The 24,920-nt window shown below is 39.8% G+C and overlaps 1 protein-coding gene and 1 pseudogene across 3 annotated transcripts in view; one reads left to right on the top strand and one right to left on the bottom strand.

Moving 5' to 3' along the window:
- OGT (O-linked N-acetylglucosamine (GlcNAc) transferase) overlaps positions 1 to 15,785 on the bottom strand; it is a 46,557-nt gene extending 30,772 nt beyond the window's left edge. Inside the window, exons 1-4 of one of the 3 annotated variants that reach the window (XM_055437763.2) lie at positions 15,514 to 15,785; positions 12,365 to 12,545; positions 11,261 to 11,504; positions 1,698 to 1,766 (exon numbers count right to left, since the gene is read on the bottom strand). In XM_055437763.2, the coding sequence (XP_055293738.1) occupies positions 1,698 to 1,766; positions 11,261 to 11,504; positions 12,365 to 12,545; positions 15,514 to 15,550 (531 nt within the window). In that variant the 5' untranslated portion in view covers positions 15,551 to 15,785. Of the gene's footprint in view, positions 1 to 1,697; positions 1,767 to 9,375; positions 9,409 to 11,260; positions 11,505 to 12,364; positions 12,546 to 15,513 lie in introns of those variants that run through there. The other 2 variants (XM_055437764.2, XM_055437765.2) reach the window with 2 other exon arrangements.
- On the top strand, positions 15,746 to 18,774 carry LOC129563918 (suppressor of cytokine signaling 6-like; annotated as a pseudogene).
- Positions 18,775 to 24,920: the final 6,146 nt, after the last annotated feature.

Here is a 24,920-nt window from a genome sequence, read left to right as displayed (position 1 = left end):
AAATACAATATCAATGGTGAAAAACCAAAAACAAGAGAGAAAATAAAAACAAGATCATTAGTAAAAGTTCAACAAAGCAATTGAAATTCTTTGGATGTCTATTACATATGGGAATGAGGACAGTCTCAAGTCTGTAATATGGGAAACATGCAGAAGGGAGAGGGTTAATCAGGGCTATTGCATACAGCAGGGATTTTGCTGGAAGAAAGGCTCTTTATTTTCTACAAAGACAACTGAATTTTGCTTCCATCTACTAGTGGAATATGCTGGCTTGAATTTTCAAATGCACTGATTACAAAAGAAATACATTGCATTTCACTCAAAAGTATTTTCTTGTTCACTAAGTTCTCACAAAAAAACAGAGTAACATTTTTCAAACTAGGTGTCTCCAGAGCTCTGAAATAAAGAAGTCAGCAACCTAAGGCAGGCGCAATGTCTCAGCCTAAACCGATCTCTAAAGCTGCAGTGAAGTGCAATTCATGTTAGCTGTCCGCTTGGTGGGGTGACAATTAATAGAAGCTTATCAAATATTTGTTCTATAAATTACCAATTAGATTTATCAACTAAGACTGAAATCAATTACAATTCATTAGCTGGAAACCTACATAAGGTTAATCCAAAGTGTCAGCAGAATTTATGAGCTATGCACTTAAAACTAGTGCCTTTTAACATTAGATAGTGCTGAAAAGCCTTGTCCCTCCCTGGATGAAGCAAACAGACAGCTACGCTGCGCATACACTCCACGTATTAGCATGCGCGTGGGGCTCAGAGCAACAGGTGGGAGTTTCAGAAGCATTCTGGTTTCTCCCCACTCCTCACCCCTGCAGCGCGGTTGCGTAAGGTGGCTTGTAACAAGACAATTTCATTTACAAATTTAATTTAAAATTATACCAAAAGCTTTAATAACCCAACCTGGTGTTCAAATTCATTATTTGGAAACACAATGCTAAAAGCCACCTTTCCACTTTGGCAAGTTTTCTTTCGATCAGTCCATTTCTCAAACAAACCAGCTTTGTCCTTCTGACTTTTTTTAAGGAGGAGGGGTGGGAAGAATAAAAGAAGGAAATAAGGAAGAAAAGAAGGTAAACAACTAGGATTGGAAAAGAGGAAAAAGGAACTTGGGGGAGGGAGTGGGGACAAGAAGGGGGAGGATGTTCCAATTATTAATTTGCAATCATTTAACAGCCTTTCTTCCACTGTAAAAAGGGTGAGGAAGATGAAGGGAGGAAGGTTAAATAAGAACTTTAAATGCCAGTATTATAGGGTAACATTTGGATGAAATTCTTCTCCACTTACAAGCCACAAAGGACTTAGAAGAGCAGCATTTTCAATGGCACCTGCATCATATAGGAGTCTTGAGCCAAATCACAGGCGCTCTGCTTGTCACCAGCAGGCAAGCCTCAGATTTAATGGAATGTTATTTATTCCCACACAAGATCATGACGGAGCCCATTGTTATAAAGATGATCTAGTCAGCAGAAAGGCTCCAAAATGTTCAGGTTCTTGCTTTACCCCCAGATTTAGAACAGAAATGCCAAAGCCTGGCCCTGCTCTAGTCTGAGGCGATTCATGCCGTCAGTTTTCCTCAGTTTCATAGGACTGTTTTGTGAAGATAGCTCAATGAAGAGTTGAAGACTTGGCAAAAAGTACAAGTTTCCATAACACTGATGTTTAAATGTGTTCTATCAAACACCTACCTTGGCTTCTTCCAAGCGACCCAGGGCTTTGAGCAGGTTCCCCAGGTCACTGCGAACACAGTACAAATCCTAGAAACCCAGAGATATTCTGGCATTAATTACACTCTGCTTCATCAACAAAGATATCTTGAAATTACTTTTATTCATCTAGCTCCATTTTTTTCTATCAACTAGAGATACTGTTTGACAAATTTCAGTACAGAACCACAATCCCGCATCCTCAATTCCAAATTCCAAAAATTTTAAAAACTCATTTGATGATTAAATCTGACTTAACTGGCATGAAATTATTTACAGAGTTTACTGGTCCCACTCAGTATGAATACTCATACCTTTTGCTGCAGAAATACGTGTTGTACTAGAAAGTGCTGCTCCAGACTCACCTGGGGGTTATATATGGTATTATCATCTTTCTAAAGTCCTAAAAATTCTGAACTGTAAGATGCAGATAAGAATTGTAAGGTTTCAGTGCTCGCTTCGGCAGCACATATACTAAAAAAGAATTGTAAGGTTTCAGATAAGACTAATGGGCCTTGCTATAGCTCTCCTCTCCCCAAATGGTAGTCATGTTTAAAAAAAGCATCAAGTGTTTGTTCAACTATTTTGTTCAAGGTTATTATGAACCACTACTATATCAAGGGTCAAAAATTTTCCATAGTGGAAAAAAATATTTAGCTGTGATTAGTTATCAGCAAACCTACCCTAAGGCTGTCAGACACATTTAGAAATGACTTCATTTCACTACTATAGACAAAAGGATTACCATCCAACCAAAGCTTTAATCCTGGCACCTGGCATTAGATTACTCATTAGTGGTAAGTGCCATTAGAGTTGAGTGGGCGAATAATGAAAAGCAGTTGACTCCACTTTTTATTAGCAGTACAATTGTGTTACTAGTCATCTGACTCACCAGTCTGTTCATCAGTATGAAAGACAGGTCAGGACAGTGAGCTTAAATTTTTATTTGTCCTTGTTTGCCTTGTCAGTCAACAAGCAAAGACAATGGCAATAGGGAGTAAGCTTATCATTCTAAATTGTTTCATGGGTCGAAGAGCCTTACACTAAGGCCTAGAAAGTGAAATTCAGTCAACTGTGTCAAAGTATCATCATATATATTATTCTATATGCAACTATATCATGGTTTCCAGAATCAGGTGATTAATTTAACTGATAAAACAGCTTTTGTGACTGTATAATATCATCCATCAGGTGAACCAAAAGTCAGCCAGCAAACAATAGGCTACCACAGAAAACCCTTATGGCTGGCCATACTGGGTCACTTCCATGAGCTACGTGATATGTCTGTCCATTGAACAATGACTGGTGTTTTGGGGGAGAAAGGTTGTCTCCTGTGACCTCAAGCACAAAAGGCTAACACTAATCCTCATAGGTATCATTAATCTTATTACAGACTTCTCCTCTAATGAGTCTAAGTACTTTTTAACCCTGTTTACACTCTGACAAGTAATGAATTATATAACCTTGCTATCTTCTTTGTATGATTTTTCCCCCAAAACTTTAAGGGTTACCCTTCTGTTTTGGCAGACCATGACTGAACAATCTATTCATACAAACTCCTTCTACTACATCTGATTACTGTGGTTACATGTCTTTGGACTTTTACCAATTCCTATGCCTTTTCTGAGCTATAGTAATCAGAAGTCTTGCAATACTTCTCCAACAATGACCCTAGTGGGCTATACATCTTGGCCAACTGTTGCATAATTTTACCCTCCAGTTTCTATAAACTCTTGGATGGATGCCATCCAAGTACTGACAGTGTATGTCGTATTTAGTTACATCCCAGTGTATGTAAATATTTAGTTACATCATTAGATCCATTACAACATGCTAAATCAAGTTAACACAGTGCCCATAGTTTAAAATAGATTATCTTCAAGATCACTATAAAATAATAAAGCAATTTTAGAAGGTAAACATATATAAAATATCATAGTGAAATCCAATTCTCCCATTGGAAATTCAAACGTTCATGCATGAATAATTTCTAGAAAATTCAAAATTCAAGAATACCACTGTTATCCCCCAAAGCTCAAAATCTAAGACATCAATTCTGCTCCATTCATCATATCAAAAAAATATCTACTAGAAGAATCACATTTTTCAAACCTGGCCCATTGTATCCATTCCTAGGTTAATATTAGGTTGGAACAAAAGTAATTGCAGTTTCAGACTATGAATTTTAAATCATTATAACTTGGCTCAAAAGCATCTTTATTAATAGGAACTTACAAATCAACACATTTTTGCCAATGAGAAATAAGTTTATTTATTCCTATAGCATAAAAATCTGTGCTTCAGAATTTGATGAATTCTCGGAAAGCATTTTCTACATCCTGCAGGTTGTGGAAGCATTTTCCCTGCAAAAAGTTATTGAGGTGCTTGAAGAAGTGGTAGGTGGCTGGTGGGAGGTCAGGTGAATATAGCAGGTGAGGCAAAAGTTTGTAGCCGAATTCGCTCAACTTCTGAAGCATAGATTGTGTGATGTGTGGTCAGGCATTGTGACCTAGAAGAATTGGGCCCTTTTGGTTCACCAATGCTGGCTGCAGGCCAGTCTTCAGTGCATCTCATCGATTTGCTGAGCATACTTCTCAGATGTAATGGTTTTGCCAGGATTCAGAAAGCTGCAGTGGCTCAGATGGGCAGCAGACCACCAAACAGTGACCATGACCTTTTTTGGTACAAGTTTCACTTTGGGAAGTGCTTTGGAACTTCTTCTCGGTCCAACCACTGAGCTAGTTGTTGCCGGTTGTCATATAAATTCCACTTTTCAGCACACATTGCAATCTGATTGAGAAATGGTTTGTTATTGTTGCATAGAATAAGAAAAGACAACACTAAAAAATGACAATTTTTTTTTTTATTTTCGGTCATCTCATGAAGGACTCACTTAACTGAGCTTTTTCACCTTTCCAATCTGCTTCAAATGCCAAATGACCATAGAATGATCAGAGTTGAGTTCTTCAGCAACTTCTTGTGTAGTTGTAAGAGGATCAGCTTCGATAATGGTTCTCAATTTGTCATTGTCACCTTCTGATTGCTGACCACTGGGCTCCTCCTCTTCAAGGCTCTTGTCTCCTTTGCAATACTTCTTGAACCACCACTGCACTGGTATTTCTGGACAAATGCGCTGTTGATGTTTGGAGTCGTCTCCGCTGCTTTACAACCCATTTTGAATTCAAATAAGAAAATCACTCTAATTTGCTTTCTAACATCATTTCCATAATTATAAGTATATAATAAATATAAATATTAAATAAACAGCAAGTATTAGGTTGGTGCAAAAGTAATTGTGGCTTTGCATTGCTAAACTTTGCTATTCAATATTGGATTAGCAAATTATACATCATTTTAATGTGTTTCCTGATTTATGTTTTTTGCTAATAACTTATTACTTGCTGTATATTTTATATTTATTTTAGACTAAGGAAATGATGTTAGACAAAAAGCAAATTCAAGCAATTTTCTTACTCAACTACAAAATGGGTCATGAAGAAGAGACAACTCACCACATCAACAATGCATTCGGCCCAGGACCACCTAATGAATGTACAGAGCAGTGGTGGTTCAAGAAGTTTTGCAAAGGAGACAAGAGCCTTGAAGAGGAGGAGCACAGTGGTCAGCAATTGGAAGCTGGCAATGACCAATTGAGAACCACCATTGAAGCTGATCCTCTTACAACTACACAAGAAGTTGCTGAAGAACTCAACATCGACCATTCTACAGTTGTTTGGCATTTGAAGCAAATTGGAAAGGTGCAAAAGTTCAGTTAAGTGGGTCCCTCATGAGCTGACCAAAAAGTTTAAAAAACCGTCATTTTTTAGTGTTGTCTTCTCTTATTCTATGCAACAACAACAAACCATTTCTCAATCAGACTGCAACGTGTGCTGAAAAGTGGAATTTATATGACAAGCGGCAACAACCACCAGCTCAGTGGCTGGACCGAGAAGCAGTTCCAAAGCACTTCCCGAAGCAAAACTTGTACCGAAAAAGGTCATGGTCACTGTTTGGTGGTCTGCTGCCCATCTGAGCCACTGCAGCTTTCTGAATCCTGGCAAAACCATTACATCTGAGAAGTATGCTCAGCAAATCGATGAGATGCACCGAAGACTGCAGTACCTGCAGCCAGCATTGGTGAACAAAAAGGGCCCAATTCTTCTCCACAACCACGCCCAACCACACATCGCACAACCAATGCTTCAAAAGTTCAACGAACTGGGCTACGAACTTTTGCCTCACCTGCTATATTCACCTGACCTCTCACCAACTGACTACCACTTCAAGCATCTTGACAACTTTTTGCAGGGAAAAATGCTTCCATGACCAGCAAAATGCAGAAAATGCTTTCCAAGGGTTCATTGAAGCCCAAATCACGGATTTTTATGCTACAGGAATAAACATATTTCTCGTTAGCAAAAATGTGTTGATTATAATTATTCTTATTTTGATTAATAAAATGTGTTTGACACTAGTTATAATGATTTAAAATCCATGGTCTGAAACCACAATTACTTTTTCACTAACCTAACAAGTCATTAGCAAAAAAAAAAAAAAAAATTAATGCAAGAAATGTGCATTAAAATGATGTATATAACATAACCACATTTATTTAGAATGTATTCCAATATCAAACAGCAAATTTCAACAATGGAAAAATCATACTTTTGCACCAACTTAATATCTTTTATGCAAACCTTTATTCAATTCAACAATATGCCTGAAACTGTGGGGAAATAATAGAATCCTTATCTTCAAAGGGCCTACAAACACAGACATATTTTTTCCCACGTAAAACACTGCTTTTTAAAAATTTTATTTAATTTTGGCCGTGCTGGGTCTTCACTGCAGCAAGGGTTTTTCTCTAGTTGTGAAGAACGGGCTACTCTCTAGTTGCGGTGCATGGGCTTCTCATTGCAGTGTCTTCTCTTGTGCAGCACAGGCTCTAAGGTGCGCGGGCTTCAGTAATTGCCTTATGTGGGCTCAGCAGTTGCAGCTGCCAGGCTCTAGAGCACAGGCTTAATAGGTGTGGTGCACGGGCTTTAGTTGCGCCTCAGCATGTGGGATCTTCCCAAATCAGGGATTGAACCCATGTCTCCTGCATTGGCAGGCAGATTTTTTACCACTGAGCCACCAGGGAAGCCCTTGCTTTGAGTTTTACTTTTATTTCCCCAAGACAGCCTAGCCTTCACTCTACTTGGATAAATTTTACAAGCTAGTTCTCTGCTGCTTCTAGTTTTAAACTTTAACAGTATTTCTGATTACAGGGAATGCTGCAAAAATAGTCTAGTTCAACAAAGAATTCTGACCACAAAATAATTTTTATCCATTCTACAGTGTTTCAGAATTACCAACTGATTTTTAAACACAAAGTAGATACAGATGCTAATGATGGTTAGCCTGGTATGTTTCTTACAGCAAACTTTTGTTCAGGCAACACTAAACCCATACATATTAACCAGCCACATAACTGTAAAGAATTTTAGAGAAGTAAATGAACTCAAAGGAGAAATTAAAAGCTGGGCCTTAAAGGATGACTAGGGTTTTAACAGACAAAACAGGAGGGCATTGTAGACAAGGGAAAATAGCATGAATAAAGGTAAGATGGAAATGAGTAAGAATTTTCTTTTCAACAACCCTTCCTAAGATAGCATCAATTTCCCACCTACCCTCCTAAAGACTCCCACCCGACACCCAACATCTATATAGATGGGAAATAAAGTCGGGTTGATAAAAGCCTACTGCTGCTGCTGCTGCTAAGTCGCTTCAGTCGTGTCCGACTCTGTGAGATCCCATAGACGGCAGCCCACCAGGCTCCCCCGTCCCTGGGATTCTCCAGGCAAGAACACTGGAGTGGGTTGCCATCTCCTTCTCCAATGCATGAAAGTGAAAAGTGAAAGTGAAGTAGCTCAGTCGTGGCAGACTCTTAGCGACCCCATGGACTGTAGCCTACCAGGCTCCCCCATCCATGGGATTTTCCAGGCACGAGTACTGGAGTGGGGTGCCATTGCCTTCTCTGGATAAAAGCCTACAATAGTTCTCAACTGACTCTCAAATTCAAACTCCTCAGCCTCTCTATGCTTTCTAAATCTTCCAATTGACTCTCCTCTACTACGCTTACTTCTTGTTACCACTTGACTCACCACTTCAGACAAGGAAGTCTACTTGCTATTTACCTTCCTACAGAATGCTTAGGTTATAAGCATCCACTCGAGAAAACCTCATGATTAATACTCTAAGAATAATCATCTGAGGAGCTTACAACTTTTTTCCTTTATGCGTCAGGTCCTGCTCATGTTATAATCCACAACCCCCCCAACACATCTCCCCAATTCCTAACAAAGTACTATACATACAATAAGTACTCAAATATTTAAATGTGACATATGCACAGCAAACTTAAAAAAAAGCAAAGCAGAGAGGGATAGAAATACAATCAACCCTCCGCATCTTCAGGTGAGGAAGCCGTGGACAAGAGCCAACTATACACCACTTTATATAAGTGGTGAGGTATATATAAAGGGCTTGAGCACCCACAGAGTCTGGAACCAATCCCCCATGGATACGAAGGGATGACTGTATAAGTTTTTCTACGGTTTAGCTGTATGAGTGAGGCTTACAACAGTTACAAATAACAAAAGACAGTAACACTTGATGGTCAGGATGCCAGCAGATCTCAGTGCTGTGCATCCACAATCAAAACAGAAGTACAATCTATAGAATCAGAAACAGGGCTCCTTATAGCAACTCAGGGTTACAGCCATTTTACAAAGAACATTTTATACATAATTCATTAAAGAGACTGTCAAGTATGGGCAACTCTAGTGAGTCATCGTGTGAAGATTACCAGCTACAATAGCACATTCAAATACAATGGACTAAAATTTTAGTAAAGTTATTAAATCACCCAACATTATGGAAGCCAATTCAGAATGTAAAAATATGAAACAGCTCTACTTCTTTAAAGTAATTTCTATAACCAAGTCAGAGAATAACTTCCAAACTGACATACCATTAACCCAAAGAGACAAACGAAAAAGAGAAAACAGGTTGCCAAGACTACCACTTTAACATTTTACTTTTTCACTACGGCAAAACCAAAATAACCTGAATTTAACTATTTCTCATAGAATGCCAACTACAACTCTGATTCAGGCCAGCAATGCACTGCCACAGAAGTACAATTTAGGAACAGACTCAAGTTTCTCTGTCAGTCCTGAATTGACAAAGACATTTGACAGTAAGCTTTAATCTAGTTAGGAGCTTCCCAGGTGACACAGTGGTAAAGAATCTGCCTGCCAATGCAGGAGACACAGGAGATGTGGGGTTGATCCCTAGGTTGGGAAGATCCCCTCGAGGAGGAAATGGTAACCCACTCCAGTATTCTTGCCTGGAAAATTCCATGGGCAGAGGAGCCCGAGTGGCCTCCAGGCTGTTCATAGTATCACAGAGTCGGACACAACTGAGCACGCACAGAGTGCATTGGGAAGCTCTTAAATCTAGTTAAGACAAGATACCCTGAAATGAATTAAAGCATGATCACTACGATATATTTAGGCAGTAGGCACAATCTCTTTCTCATTCTTACTGGTAAAGACAGAGAAATAAAGCAGCACCCACTAGTAGAAACAAAACCAGGGAATACATAGCTGTTCAATACCTTCAAGGGTAGTCCCATGACTTATTTTCATATTATCTTACTTCTTTGGTAGGGCACAATGATAAACTTTCTGTCAACAGGTTAGATACTGAAATGCATGGTTCCGTCTCCCACTTTAGTTTTCCTTTCTCATCACACTCCTGCAGTTTGGTTTACTGTCAGCAGCAATGACTGCTCTACCACACATGTAGAAACCTGAACAAAGGGGATCAGAGTTCAAGACGTTTGGGCCCACGGCTAGGTAAGAGGACACAAATGAATGTGTATGCAATCAACAAGTGAAGGATGGGACCAACCTAATTAATAAAGGGAAAGAACCTACTATCACAATTAGATACATAAGTGAGCCCTGAACCTTGGCAAGAACAAGGTCCAAGCCCCAGCAGCAGCACATACAGGGGTACCTAAAACTTTCCATAACTAGCTAGATAGTACTGCAATAAAAATCACAAGAAGTCCTTTAAATTTACATATATATCCACTGAGTATCTCCGAAAGGATACCTAAGAAATTAGTATCGGCTATCTCCAAGGTACACTGTATCCATACAAAAAACAATAAATAAAATTTAAAATTTCACACTCAAAATTAACTCAAAAAAACAACTGTTAATAGATGTCCTGATAAAAAGTGATTTCAGATCTTTGCATAAACTACTAAATTAAGCTTCAGTCTCCTACCTGTAAAATAAGGATTAAGGGATAGCAGAATGGCTTTCACACTGTGCTCAAGGGCTATCTTGAGGGATGAGTGCCTTCTGAGCACCTCTTCCCCTTTTTTATCTTGTATTTCTTATCTCTTCAATGTTTGCTTTCAGAATATTCAGACATAGGTTTCAATATCCACTTCATCATTCTGTTTGCTCCCAAGTTACAAAACCCCTTCATTACTTTTAAGTGATAAAATTGGAATACCATCTACTTTGAAAGATCATCGTGAGCATTAAGAAAGACCAATGTCTGACTGGCACAGTGTCTGAGCACATAGTAGACTTTAAATAAATGGTAGCCATAATAGTTAACTATTAACCACTTCCTGGGTTGCTGCAAAGCTAAAAGTTGACAACATAGCTTAGAAACATATTCTTAAATTTCTTTCTGGATTCCTATAATCTATCACTTTCCTCTTACATTTATGTCTATCTTATCTCTTTAACTACATCAAAAGTTTTAAGGGCAAGTCTTACTTTTTCTGTGTACCTTTCAGAGACCCTAACACACTGAATGTGTCTGCCAACTGGGCCTCACTAGCTTCCCAGAAAACATCTGCAATTTAGATTAAAAAAATTTTAAGGACTAATCAAAAACCTTGTGTTCATACTATTATCTCTATTTTACCACTTCTAATTATGTTGAGAGAAGAAAGAATAGGATATTGAGGGAAAGAATTTGCAGCCTAATTTTCCTATGTTATGGATCCATATATTGACATCTCATTTTAACTACTCTATATTACAGATTAAGGCCCTGCTACCGCGGAGAGTCAGACACGACTGAGCGACTGAACTGAACTGAACCACTATTCTTGAAAATCAATTACCTGTTGTGAATACATTATAACAGAAATTATCCAAATTTACTCAAAAGAGCCCAAAGAAACAATATCACGTGTTCTGTACTTTTACAGGCATTCTAAAAATAGATGTAAGACTCTCTTGCAATAAGGTAATTTTTATGCTAATAACTTGCTAGATAAAATGAATTTTTTAAAGATGACAACGCAGGTCTGGGTCAAAGCATTTTCATCATTTTAAGTAAACTAAACATTTCCAAACTCTTGACTTTATTCCACACAAAAAAACCTATTTTAGTGTCTAAAGTATCAAACTATGTTTCTTTCTAGGCTTTTGTGAAAGGTAAATAATAACCATTAAAATTATACTCACAGGATTGTACTGAAGAGCAGAGACGTAAGCTTGTACTGCCCCTTCCATGTCGCCCGCTGCTACCAAAGCAGCTGCCAGGTTAATATAACCATCGATGAAATCTGGTTTGAGACGCAATGCATGCCGGTAATGCTCAATTGCTTCCTGCAACTGCCCTCTTTCCTTGTACACATTCCCCAAATTTGAATAGGCTTCTGCCAGAAGGGGGTTCTGTTTAATTGCCAGAGTACTAAAGTGGGCAGATCTGGAAAAGGGGAAAAGTGTTGATGCATGGGTATGCATGTTATAGAAAGAAGGTATGGCCCTTATGCAACAGTTTTTGAAGATCCTGTGTATTGAGCATTATATAATAATATATTATTTTTTAACTAGCTCATAGAAGGAAAAATTGTGGAAATCAAAGTTCTTCAGACGTGGAGACATCCGGAGTTCATATCAGAACGCTTTTTTCTTAAGAGATAAAATTCTTAACTAGTTCATTACCAAACTGCCTCATTGTAAACAGTGATCAATAAGATCAAGAATGAAAATGCTATGTGCATGAGTCTCATTTTCCATCTGCTAATAAGATTCAATGATGCACATCTTTAAATGTCTAAATAAGCCAAAGTGACAATTTATTAAAAGGCCAAGAACACAGATTCTTCCCTTTTGATTAATTCAATTGATTAGCTAAAAGTAGTACATCATAATGATTTAATGATGGCATTTGCAACTTGAACTACATATACACAACATATACACTATTATCTCTGAACACTTCTGTCCCTCAAGGTGACACATCTTACAAAGATGAGACTGGATGCTCAGATGTAGACTAAGAATAATTTATTACCTGAAAAAGAGTTCTAAAAAAGCAGCCGACGTAGGTGGAAAAATCTAGAAAGGGTCCCTAGTTATACCAATAATACAACCACCACCACAAAAGAAGGGAGGAAAACTGGCAGCTGGGCCTATCACAAGTGGGCAAGAGAGCAGATGTGCGTTGGTGGCTCCAGGTGAAACCCAGAACTGGAAAAATTTCAAGTTCAGATATTTAAGTAACATTTTTCAAGCTCAGCACTCAGAGGCAGCAATCACCAGCATCACCCCCACATCTCCTACCTGTCCAGCCTTCGACACTGGAAGTGTATAGATGAAAGTAATAAAAGCACACCAGTATTGTCTGGCTCTTGTCTCCAGAGCTGCATGCAGTGTCTCTCAGCTGCCTCAAAATCTCCTGCCTGATATTCGCGATGTGCCAACTCAGCTAACCCTTGGAAGGAAAGCATACGTTTCGTTGGTTCTGGAGAATCATCAAAACATTTGAGGGAAGGAGGGGGGAAAACAAAAAGTTAGAAATGCAAACAAAAAAATGTAAAAATATGGTATATTAAACTTAAAGATGAAAACGCTTGAAACTATGTAAAGCACTAGAATGTTCTGCACGTTATCAATACCCCCAAGTTAACATCAGGTACAGAATTGGCATTTTTAGAATTCCCCGCCTAGACAGAAATATTTACTTGCAAAGGAGATTATATTTTATGACCAAAAATACTTGGTATTTTAAATTACAAATCAGATGTAGCATCTAAAGATTCACTAAACATTATTCCTTATACTTCAGTTAACATAGAGAAACGAAATATAAAACATGTGATTTTCGAGGTCACATAGATATAATAATGTCAGAATAACCCACTGGGAAACTTAATACTTTGTCCCATGTTTTAGGCTGGATTTGGGGGGGGGGGGCGGATACTGGTAACAATCTACCTCTTAACCTGGGTGGGGACAACAGATGTGTGGTTAACTCTTCAAATTATATTCATGCTTTTGTATTAATTCACAACTTAATTTTAAAATTATTTTAAGGGTGACACTAGAAACGGGCATAAGGGGAAAAAACTAAAAGTCAAGGTGCTATTTTTAAAACAGCTGATAAACAAGATGAATTCATCTGTCAAGAGCCAAAATATTTAAAGGGGTCAAACATTTTAAATCAAGACCCAAGATTATATTATATTGCTCCTGTATCATTCCAAACTCACACTGAGACCAAATTAGCTAAATCCCACCTACGCTGGTTTAACACTACATTTTCCAAAGAGCTCTGATACTGACTAAAAGGACTAAAACATTGCAAACAACCCTGTATAAACTAAGCAGCTACCTACAACTGCGATGATTTTTCAAAAGAATGAGGAAATACTAAAATATAAAACCGTTTGATAAAGTGCAACGGAATTAGTAACAAATGAAAGCACTTTGCTGTGTGTAACTTTGTTCAGATACAAAAAGATAAAGAATATACAGCTAAAGCCCAGAGAAGGAAAACAACAACATGCTGCCTAAGTCTCAAATGTAAATACTTAAACAATGATACATTACTTGGGAATCTGACCACAGTACTTTCACGAGACAGAGTAAGAAACTTTCTACAAATTAAATACTTAAATTCTACCAAGGTCCAAGTGAGAAGCTCATATTGAGCCTAGACCCTCAATCATTAGACCTGGCAAATGAACTGCATACTCAGGAAAGTAAAGTAAATTTCCTAACAAGGCACAGCTAGCTGACCACCAACGTTAAGAGGAGAGAGACCTGCATCCACATTTGTGGACGGTTATAGAAAATCTTAGAGAAACTAGAAAATCACATTTTAAACAAGTCTCTAGAACTCCTTTGCTCTTTATTTTTAACCCATACTTTATCAATTTTTCAAAAGCCGCCTATCTGCTACTTTAACACTAGAAATGACAACTTTTTCAAATAAAATAACAGGTAGAAAAGGGCAAGCAGGGACTTCATTGGTACTCCAGCGGTTAAGACTCTGCGCTCCCAATGCAAGGGGGCACAGGTTCCATGCCTGGTCCGGGGAACTAAGATCCCGCAAGCCGCATGGTGCGGCCAAAAAAATAAAGAAAAGGGCAAGCTAGAACTAGAGAATCTAGGACAGACTCTTAAATCTTTAAAAAATCCCTGAGCGAGAGGGGAACACTATCAATCCCACTACCTACAGTCAAATATAAGATACAATTGAAGATTAATCTTAGTGCACAATGTCCAAGAACAATAAAACCGTTGACATATCTCAACTGAGAAACCAACAAAAAAATAACCTCGTGGGAAACCTTAGAACCGCAGCCCAATCCCCCCCTCCCTCCCGCCCCAAATAGCCTCAATACGGAAAGGCAGCTGAAGGACACTCCTATAATTTGGAGTTTTCTTATTTTTAGTACTAAATGCTCTCAGCCTAATTGTCTAAAAGGGCAACCGCCTTGCACTTGTGCAGCTACACTCCAGTTGCTTTACAAACTCTTCAAGCAGGGATGAAAACTCAAAAAAAATATGCCCCCTATGAATGAAGAAATACCGGGCTAAAGAATGGGTGGAAGACCCAGGACGGCGGCGGAGGAATACAAGGAGAAAGTAACACAAAGCGAGCAGCGCGCGGGCACGGTGGTCAACGCCGAAGCCCCAGCGCTAGAGTGGTTTCTCCCCGAGGGCAGGAAGCGGACCGCAGGCCTGGCAACCTCGCGAAGGAAAGGGTGTGGCTCCCCGCGGGAGCGGAGGGAGGAGGACAGGGTGGGAAATCCAGGCTGGGGGCAGCGAGTGGCATTGGGCGATGGCAAAAGGAACCTCTGGAAATTTCCAATCGAAACCGGGTCCGCTCAACCCAAGGCACAGCACACAGGCGCTGCCAGGCGCTGTGCTGCTCAAAGCCCCTGTTGTAGAGGTTACTCGGAGCGCACCCAGGAGCTCGCGCTCGTCCTTGGGGTGATGCAAAGTGAGGATACGATTACACTGGAACGACACCTCCGCCCTCGACTGACAGAGGACCACCAAATCGGGCTAAGGGGAGCGGGGTGGAGGGGGACGTGGAGAGGAAAGAGAAGGGGCCGGTGAGCTGAACTGGGGAGAAAACGACTGCGAAGGATAATCAAAGGCAGCGAGATGGGCAGGGATTCCAATGCAGTCCATTCTGAGACACTCTAAGCGCGCAGGTGTAGAAGGGTCCCGAGAGAGCAGAAGGCTAGAAAATGTACAGGATTACAAAGCAAGAAAGGAAGCAAAAAGCAAGCAAGCAAGAGAAAATGTTTTAGGAACGGACGACAGCAGAAAACCGAGATCAGATGCCGCTAGACGCCGAAAAGCTTAGCAATGCCACGGATGCAATGGGGATGGCCAGAGGGGAGGGAGTGATGAAAGGCAGAGGACGACGCGAGACCCCAAGGGGGCGTCTGCCAAGGTAGAACAGACACCGGTACCTGTGCTGTCGGCCACGTTGCCCACGGAAGACGCCATCTGGAGCTCCTAGAGCGAGTGCAAGGAGGGGGTGATCGAATCCTGCAGCCGCCACTACTGGCAAGAATGTATCTAGAGGTAGTAGCACAAGGGCAGCAGTCGTACCAGTTCTTTGGCAGGCTTAAGCAGCAGCAACAGTTAACAGCTTTCGAGCCCTAGATCTCTGGTTGGCCATCTACCTCTCACGGTCTTGAAATGGCGGCGACGGCTCCCCGGCCGAAACAACACGGGCCGGAACTACTTTCTGTTACAATCAAGTACCAGCGCGGAAGTAGCACGGTAACCAGTGCTACCAACAAATGACTATAATCGAAGCCGATCGCTCCTTGTAACCCTCCGCGCAGGGCCCCTTGCGACAAACACGACTATGTCGAGAGCGCATGCGAGCAGCGCTGTCAACCCGACTGGCTGTTAGGGCACTGTCTGGGACAGGAGCCACCAAGTTTTTTTTACTAGCGAAGCGGATGGTTTAAAAGAAACTATACACCTGAATGATACAGTTTTGCCAGTGGTATAGTCTATTACCTATCTAAGATCATAGATTTTAATAGGAATGCCAAAGGCATATACAAAAGTTTCATCAACTTCATTCGTATAGTTGCCAGAATGATGAATCAATTCTGAGCAAGTAAATTTAAATGGTTATATTTCAAAGGCTAGAATTCAAAACAGCGGAGAGTTCCAATTTGAACACATCTTAGTTCTGATTCCAGCCATTGGTTTAAGCGCTTTGATTAAAAGGATTGAGTTTCTCAGGGCCAAATGAACCCAAGCATCTCAGATTTTGGCCATATAGCCCGAAAGTTCCAAATTCTCTTGGTGTTCATGATAATTTTGCCCACAGTATTACGGCAAATGCTTCACAACTCAGGGACATGCTGACAGTTTGCACTGCAAAGGCAGCAGCCATAAAAAAGTTAAAGATTCATATTCTTTAAATCCATGACCCTTCCGAGTTGACCTCATTTCCACCATATTGCTTGCAAATTGTTACAATCGGTGAAACCATTTAACTCAAGTCAGCTCAACAATGATAAATGGATTCATTTGCCATCTACCTAAACCACACACCTAAATAGAGACTAAACTGCTCCGCCTCCTTGAACAAACCAGTTCTTTATGATCCTCCTGCAGTTTCAAGTCCACTGTTCAGACGTTTTGTCACATTGGTATTAATTTATATTGCATCTCTTATTCCAGAAAGGATTAAAGTAGCTTGCCACATTAGCAAGAAATTACAAACCAATGAAGGCAAGAAGCTGGGTCTCTCAGAGGCTTTTTATTTCCCAAAAAATAGTCCTTGATCTAAGACAAGTCCGTGAGTTTATTCAAAATGTTTCTACTACCTAGTCATCTGACATTTATTTTTTAAAAAAACTTAAGTCCTCAAATTTTGCTTTAATTTCTTTGAGACAGTTCACATACTGTTAATTATGGATATGAGTGCAGAAGAAACTTGTAATATTGATAATTTCTTCTATTACATCCATAATTAAAAGTCAGGTGCAGTGAAAAAGAAAAAGTTCACTACACAAACTCTCCTGGAAATTGGGCACCAGCTTCTTCTCTTAATTTAACTGGTAAAACCTTATCCCCCCACAACTCCCCCCGGTGCCCAACCCCTCACTACGAGTGTTTGATCTGTGGTGAATAAAATCAGCTTTTCAACTTTTATAACAGACTTCTCAAATTCCACTGGCAGATGTTTAGGACTTCCTGATTAGAGTGTGCTTAGCTAATTAAGTAAAATTCTTCTTCAATCCAGGTTATGTTGCCAGCTGGGCCAGCTATTTGGCCCATCCATACTTGTGTCTAAGTTTCCTTCTGAGAGAGGAGTCAAGGGATGCTGCTGCGGAAAGCTGGGTGGTGGGGCTCACTGTGAATCAATAAGAAAACGCCACCCCCACCCCCGCTGGAATCTCAAGAACCCCCTCCAGGTGCTTTCCAGGAGTAGCACCTGGAGGGTTTAGTTTGAAGGACTTATCAGATAAAAACATCTTCTTTGGCCAATCAAGTAACATTTACTAGAGTCTGTGCAAGGGACTGTGGGAGACGCAAAAATCAACAAGAGAAGATCTTTGCCCTCAAGGAAATTGAAGCCCAGTTAGACAGAGAAAGCCACTAGAGCATAAAAAAGAAGAGTATTATTAAGGTGATAAAAGACATCAGTGTCGCTAAATATCTGAGGAGGGAACAGTCACTTCAGGCTGGAGAAGGGTGACCAAGAAGGCCTGACCTAGGCGTTGAAGGGGGTGCTTTTGTGTGTTCTCTTTCACACCGATTTCTGTTTAGTTTTTTGTTTTGTTTTTTCCTCCCTTCTATGGGTAGCAATTCAAAATTCAGAATTATCCTAAACAAACCAGATGCTTCTTCCACCGCAATCCCAAACTTTGCCACCCTAATAATACCGCTAATGGTGTATTAGTTTTCTGTTACTGTCTCGCAAATTACCACCAACTTAGCGGCTTGAAACAAATACATATTTCGCAACAGTTGCGCCAGCGCTCGGTGAGGGAGCCTGAGACACGCTCTGGCCGCCGCCGCCGCCGCCGCCGCCGCCGCCGCGCCGTTGTCGCTGGAAAAAATGGCTCCAAATGGTTCAGTGAAGCTGGAAGAATACACAGATGTAGCACCGCAGGCTCATCAGATGTTTGCGGATACTGTTCCAGAGAGAGATCGACCTCCACCCCCCGGATTAGCTAACCAGTCATAGCGAAGAAAATTAGTTTTAAAACCTTCCGGAAATCGTTGAACCCGAATAAAAGGATGAAACTGATTTCATGGTAGCACAGCAACCATCACTAGCCAGTGAGTTTGGAAAACATGATTCCTTATTTGGTAGCTGCTATGGTAAAGACATGGCCAGCTGGGATATAAAAAGGGAAGATGAAAAAGGTAGAACAAAATAGATCAAAGAGTGAAAGCCTAATGGGTACCTTAAAAAGGCGGCTTTCTGCAGAACAAAAGCAGCAAGGCAAGATGATCACACCCTCCGGGAGCTCTGCCAGATGAGGATGCGGTTTCCTCTCAGCACCAGTAGTTTTTTAAGATGTGACTTCTGAAAGATCAATAAGGTCCACTTCCCTTGGCAGTCATCACTACAGTCCTACCCCTTAGCCTCTTGACCGGCAAACTCTGAGGAGGCCTGTATCAAAATGGAGGAAATAAGAGTCAAAGCCTTGGTTCGTTCTTCCAATCCAGATCCAACACAGAATGATGTCTGAAAATATTTTCAGTCTTCAGACTGAAACTCTGTGCTGAGAACAAAATAATTGAAGAGTTCAGAATCTCAGAATGGAGATTTGAATCTTCCCTCAATGAACACGAACCTGTAGTTATTGGACTTATGCCTCAAGGCTGTGCTTGGGACTTCCCTCCTGGTACAGGGGCTAGGAATTTGCTTGCCAGTGCAGGGGACACAGGTTTGATCCCTGATCTGAGAAGATTTCACATGCCTCCGAGCAACTGAGCGGATGCAGCTAGAGCCCTGTGCTCCTCAACAAGAGAAGCAAGGAGAACCAGGGACACCACAATGAAGGAAAGTTACACGGCTCAAAATCCCCTCCGGGTCCTCCTCACCATTCTATGCAAACAAAGAACTCTCACCTGAAGAAAAAAAATGGACGTTAAGGTTGATTACACCCAGCTCCCAGCCCATCCCAGCCTCTGGCGGATCTCCAAATTCCTTGAGGCAGCCGTTTAAGAGAACTAACTCAGAGGTTAAAGCGTCTGCCTACAATGCGGGAGACCCGGGTTCGATCCCTGGGTCGGGAAGATCCCCTGGAGAAGGAAACGGTAACCCACTCCGGTATTCTTGCCTGGAGAATCCCATGGACGGAGAAGCCTGGTAGGCTACAGACCACGGGGTCTCAAAGAGTCGGACACGACTGAGCGACAGAACGGAACGGAATCCAAACAACCCTGGAGAAGAACAGGCCCCCTTAAGACAGTAGATTTCCACATATATGCCTATATATACTTACTCTTTTCTTGGGTTAGTGCAGCAGCTCGCTAATCTGACTACTGCCCTTTCTCGCCTCATTAAAGGTGATCTGTTCCTGTAAAGTGCTGGTCTTGTTCTCTTTCCGAACCTCGCCTTCTCTGACTCCCTTACCCTACAGTCCCTACTTGCCACAACTAGAGAAAGCCCTCTCGGCAGCAATGAAAACCCAGCACAACCAAAAATAAATAAATAATTTTTAAAAATGCTGCGTTTGATATTCTGTGCCTAGAAATGAGGTAATGTATGCTTTGGAAGGATCAACTATTGTCTGGATAGTTCTCCCATGTAAGTTTCTGCGGTTCCTTCTCAATCCAGAGAGAACTCTTTCTCCCAAAATGAAAACCCAGAAGACAAGGACCTAGTCGTTGCCCTAGAGAACTTTGTGAATCCATCTGTATATAGCTTGTTCATTGACACCATAGGTGTCATGTTGCAAAGCCCAAGAGTGAGTCATGATGATGTCCCTCCACACTCACCATTACAGTATAATCAAATCCAAATGAACATCAGTGGACTTACCAGGACAGATGTCCATGTGTCTGAAATTATGTGTGCTATCATATGAATTTTGATCCTGACTCTGCTCCTGTGGTTGCAAGAGATATGACTCAATGGAAAGTAGTGGTCTTATGGTTGTGACAAGCTTTACAAAGGAGTTGAAAAAACTTGTGAAATAAGGATAGCGCTGGGGACCAATCACATGCTGGGAGAAGGAAGGAAATCTAGCAAAAACACCAGATGGTTCTTTTCTTGCTCCAGCTAGTTCTGATGACCGTTATCTTTTAAGCTCCAGCTTTCACTCCCATAGTAAAACACTTTACACTAGAATTGAGCGCTCAAATGTTAGGTTTTGCTTTTATGAACAACCAGATGTGGATGGACAATTTGCTGATCTAATTAAACATTCAGCCAGGGACTGGGAAAATAGAGCTTTTTGTTATTCAAGGTCTCCGTTACCTGGATATGCAGTTTACCCTGTCAGACTGACCAATCAAGTATCACGATTCCTGCAGGTGCAATTCTTTGCCATACCTGTGCTGTTTTGTTATATATATGTCAGCGTATCAGAATAGATTTATTTAAAAAACTGCTTTTGCCAAACAAAATGAAGGATTATTGAAAGATTAGGAGAACCCTCCATCTTGCACTTTGGGTTCCAGAATGAGACTGGACTATAGTTTATAAACTTCCGTTCCGTTCCGTTCTGTCGCTCAGTCGTGTCCGACTCTTTGCGACCCTGTGGACTGTAGCCTACCAGGCTTCTCCTTCCATGGGATTCTCCAGGCAAGAATACTGGAGTGGGTTACCGTTTCCTTCTCCAGGGGATCTTCCCGACCCAGGGATCGAACCCAGGTCTCCTGCATTGGAGGCAGACGCTTTAACCTCTGAGCCACCAGGGAAGCCCTTACATTACTATAAAAATCATTTGCTGCAGTAACTGTTCAAGATTAAGGTGAAAAGAATAGCCAACTTGTTTAGGAGTGAGGAAGTATTGCCAACATGTCTTGAGTTTATTTTTGGTTTTTTAAAAAGAACCAAAAGGCTTGAGAAGTGTGAGTTGTCTTCTATCATATGCAAAATAATGACTATGTAAATTATCAGATTCTCCTTAATCTATGCCCCCCAAGCCCTTTGCCGCTATCCATTGTGATTTTTATGCATTGAGAACACATTTCAGCTGTATGCAACCTGAAGTTTAGCTGAAAGAAATTTTTAGAATAAAAATTTTGGTCTACTTAAATGGTCTGTTTTCAAAAGATAGTGTTGAAGAAACATACCTATGTGATAAAATGCAGAATTTACATATACACTAAAAAAGATCTTTAATCTTATACTGTAGAAAGATTTCAAATTATGAATTGACATAGATTGGGTAACAAAATGAAGATCTGCAATTTATCTTTTACGACAATTTTTTTCTAAATTGTTTTTAAGGTTGTGCAAATTTTTTGGTTGTGAAAAGTTCAGTTTTTCTGTTGCCTTCATTTTCATCCAGTGATCTTTTTATTTTATAAAAATGACTTTGCATTTAAAAATCTTGAAGAAATATAGCCTGATACAAATTGACATAACATATAAAGACCTATGGAACTAGAACTATTATTAAATAAATATTACATGAATTTAGATTTCTATGGTAGCAATTTTTTACATCTGTACTTTCCTCTGGCGAACGCTTTATCTCAGTTTCTTCAGTTTAGTCAACATTTTCTTGGTAGAACTTGATTGTACCACTAATTTGCATAAATGGATTGGCGGATTCTCTTGCAATATTAAAGTTTACATTAGGTGTGGAATTGACTTAGATAAAAAGAAAACATTGTTTTGCAGTTGGATTTATATTTCTCCTTAATCTAGTCACTAGTAAAATGTGCTAGATTTGACCTCTGCCCTCACCAAAGACTCTAGTGGAAAAAAGTGTGGAAATTGTGAAGCGCTGTGTAAGAAAAATATTAAACCATATCAGATATATGGAAGTCTTATTGCCTATCATATGTACTGCCATTTTTGAAAGTTTTTTACTTTTTAAATTTAGCCAAGTCTTGAGTAATTTGGAATCATTAAACATTTTACCTCTGATTCAGTAGTCATGGGGGTGATTATCCCTAATATTTTTTATTTTGAAATGTAGAGCATTTATTCATTGCACAATGCTGTAACATAGTGTTTTGATATTGCCCTGTCTAGAAAATTTGCACAAGAAAAATATTTCTAAGATGACACATGTAATTCAAGATGTTTCTTCCTTTGTCACTAAGTTTTCCCTAGCCTCATTTAACCACAAGGGTAAAAGTCTTAAGTCAAATTTATTTGCTTTGTCATTCAAACATATCTGTAGTCCTACTTTTTTCTCTATTTGTTCTTTAAGGTCAGAATTGAGATATTACCAAGAAAAGGCACAAAGCCATAATATCATGGCACTATTTCTTCTGACTTGAGAGGAAAATACTGAGTTTTGGCAGATACTGATTATACCTTGTTGTGGAAACTCCTGTCTCATTTTCTGATATGTTTTCACCTAATAAGGTGGAGACTATTATAATAATACCATTTGGGTTCACTATAAGCTATTCATATTAAGAATTATTACACAGTTGTAAGCTTGTTATCAAATTAATGTAATAGATTTAAACCATTCTTTTGCAAAGTTATTTAATTTGTAAACAATTTTAAATGTACTTAGAATGAGTTAAAAATCTTGTGCATCTATATTGGATGGCACGTGTTGTCAGAGAGCCAGTGTATATTAATAATAACTGTTGCAATGACTTTTCCATGTTTCTAGAAGCATTTACATGTGCTTTGTGTGAAAACATGGTGCACAGAAGTCTTTGGACTTCCCTGAAACCCATTTTTATTTTACTTTACTATTTTTTTATTGAGGTATAGTTGTACAATATTATATAGGGTTTTAGGTGTACAATATAGTGACAATTTTTTTTAATTTATTTATTTTTGGCTGTACTGAGTCTTCATTGCTGTGCCCAGGCTTTCTCTAGTTGCACCAAAGGCTACTCTTCATTGCAGTGAGGGCTTACTCTGCTGCCTTGAGCAGGCTACTCATTGCAGTGGCTTCTCTTGTTGCGGAGCACGGGATCTAGGCACTCGGGCTCAGCAGTTGTGGCTCACAGGTTTAGTTGCTTCACGGCATGTGGGATCTTCCTGGATCAGGGATCGAACCTGTAACTCCTGCACTGCAAGGCAGATTCTTAACCACAGGACCATCAGGGAAGTCCCTATAGTGACAATTTTTAAAGGTTTACATTCCATTTATAGTTATTATAAAATATTGGCTGTATTCCTTGTGCTGTACAATATATCCTTGTAGCTTATTTATCTTATGCATAGTAGTTTTTACCTCTTAATCCCCTACCTCTTGCCTCTCCCCTCCCCTCTCCCCATTAGTAACCACTAATTTGTTCTCTATATCTGTGAGTCTGTTTCTGTTTCATTGTGTTCATTTTTAAGATTCCACATGTAAGTGATATCATGCAGTATTTCTCTTTCTATCTCTGACTTATTTCACTAAGCATAATAGCCTCCAGGTCCATCCATGTTGTAGCAAATGGCAAAATTTCATTCTTATTTATAGCTGAGTAGTATTCCATTTTGTATTCATATTGTACTCTTGCCTGGAAAATCCCATGGACAAAGGAGCCTGGTAGGCTGCAGTCCATGGGGTCGCGAAGAGTTGGACACAACTGAGTGACTTCACTTTCACTTTTCACTTTCACACATTGGAGAAGGAAATGGCAACCCACTCCAGTGTTCTTGCCTGGAGAATCCCAGGGAGGGCAGAGTCTGGTGGGCTGCCGTCTATGGGGTTGCACAGAGTTGGACATGACTGAAGCGACTTAGCAGCAGCAGTAGCAGTATTCCATTTTGTATTCTTTTACCATATCTTCTTTATCCATTCATCTGTGGACACTTAGGTTGCTTCCATACCTTGGCTATTGTAAACAGTGCTTCTATGAGCATTGGGATGCATGTCCCTTTTCAAATAGTGTTTTCATTGTCCTCATATATGTCCCCAGGATTGGAATTGCTGGGTCATATAGCAGTTCTATTTTTAGTTTTTTGAGAACCCTCCATACTATTTTCCACAATGGCTTCATCAATTTACCTTCCCACCAACAGTGTATGAGGGATTCCCTTTTCTCCACATCCCTGCCAACATTTATTTGTGTTCTTTTTGATGACAGCCACTATGACAGGTGTGAGGTGATATCTCATTGTAGTTTTAATTTGCATTTCCCTGATGATTAACAATGTTGAGCATCTTTTCATGTGCCTGTCCATATGCCTTCTTTGGAAAAATGTCTGTCCAGGTCTTCTGCCCATTTTTTAAATGGATTATTTGTTTAAATGGTTTTTTTTAATTTTGTGTTATTTTAGAGGGAAAATGTCAATAGTGTTCTATTCAGAAAGACAATTTTAATGTGTCTTTGTGAAGCTGTATTATAAAATACTTTTAAAAAATATGCCCTGTTATAATGCAATATGAAATTATTAGGTTCTAACAGTATATAAATTAAAAGTTTTTGCCAAAAAATAAATGTATAAAAAGAAAAGTTTATTGCAGTATTTTATACTTTTGTATGAATATATAGAGATCCATTAAACAGGTAGTGCAACAGAATGTAAAAGGTTAATTTTACATGATACTCAAAGAGTTTAGTTAAAAATGGAAGGGAAGGAATTTCATGGTGGTCCAATTTTAGTATATGTGCTGCTGAAGTGAGCACTCCCTGGTGGTCCACTGGTTTGAACTCTCACTGCCGAAGGCCCAGATTCAATCCCTGGTAAGGGAACTAAGATCCTGCAAGCTATGTGACCAAAACAAGTAAAAAAATATATATATATGTG

This window comes from Moschus berezovskii, chromosome X (assembly GCF_049115385.1).
Source record: "Moschus berezovskii isolate FMDL1 chromosome X, NW_MosBer_1.0, whole genome shotgun sequence".
Lineage (NCBI taxonomy): Eukaryota > Metazoa > Chordata > Mammalia > Artiodactyla > Moschidae > Moschus > Moschus berezovskii.
The sequence above is the reverse complement of the archived record's forward strand: the minus strand, read 5'-3'. Positions and strand labels throughout refer to the sequence as shown.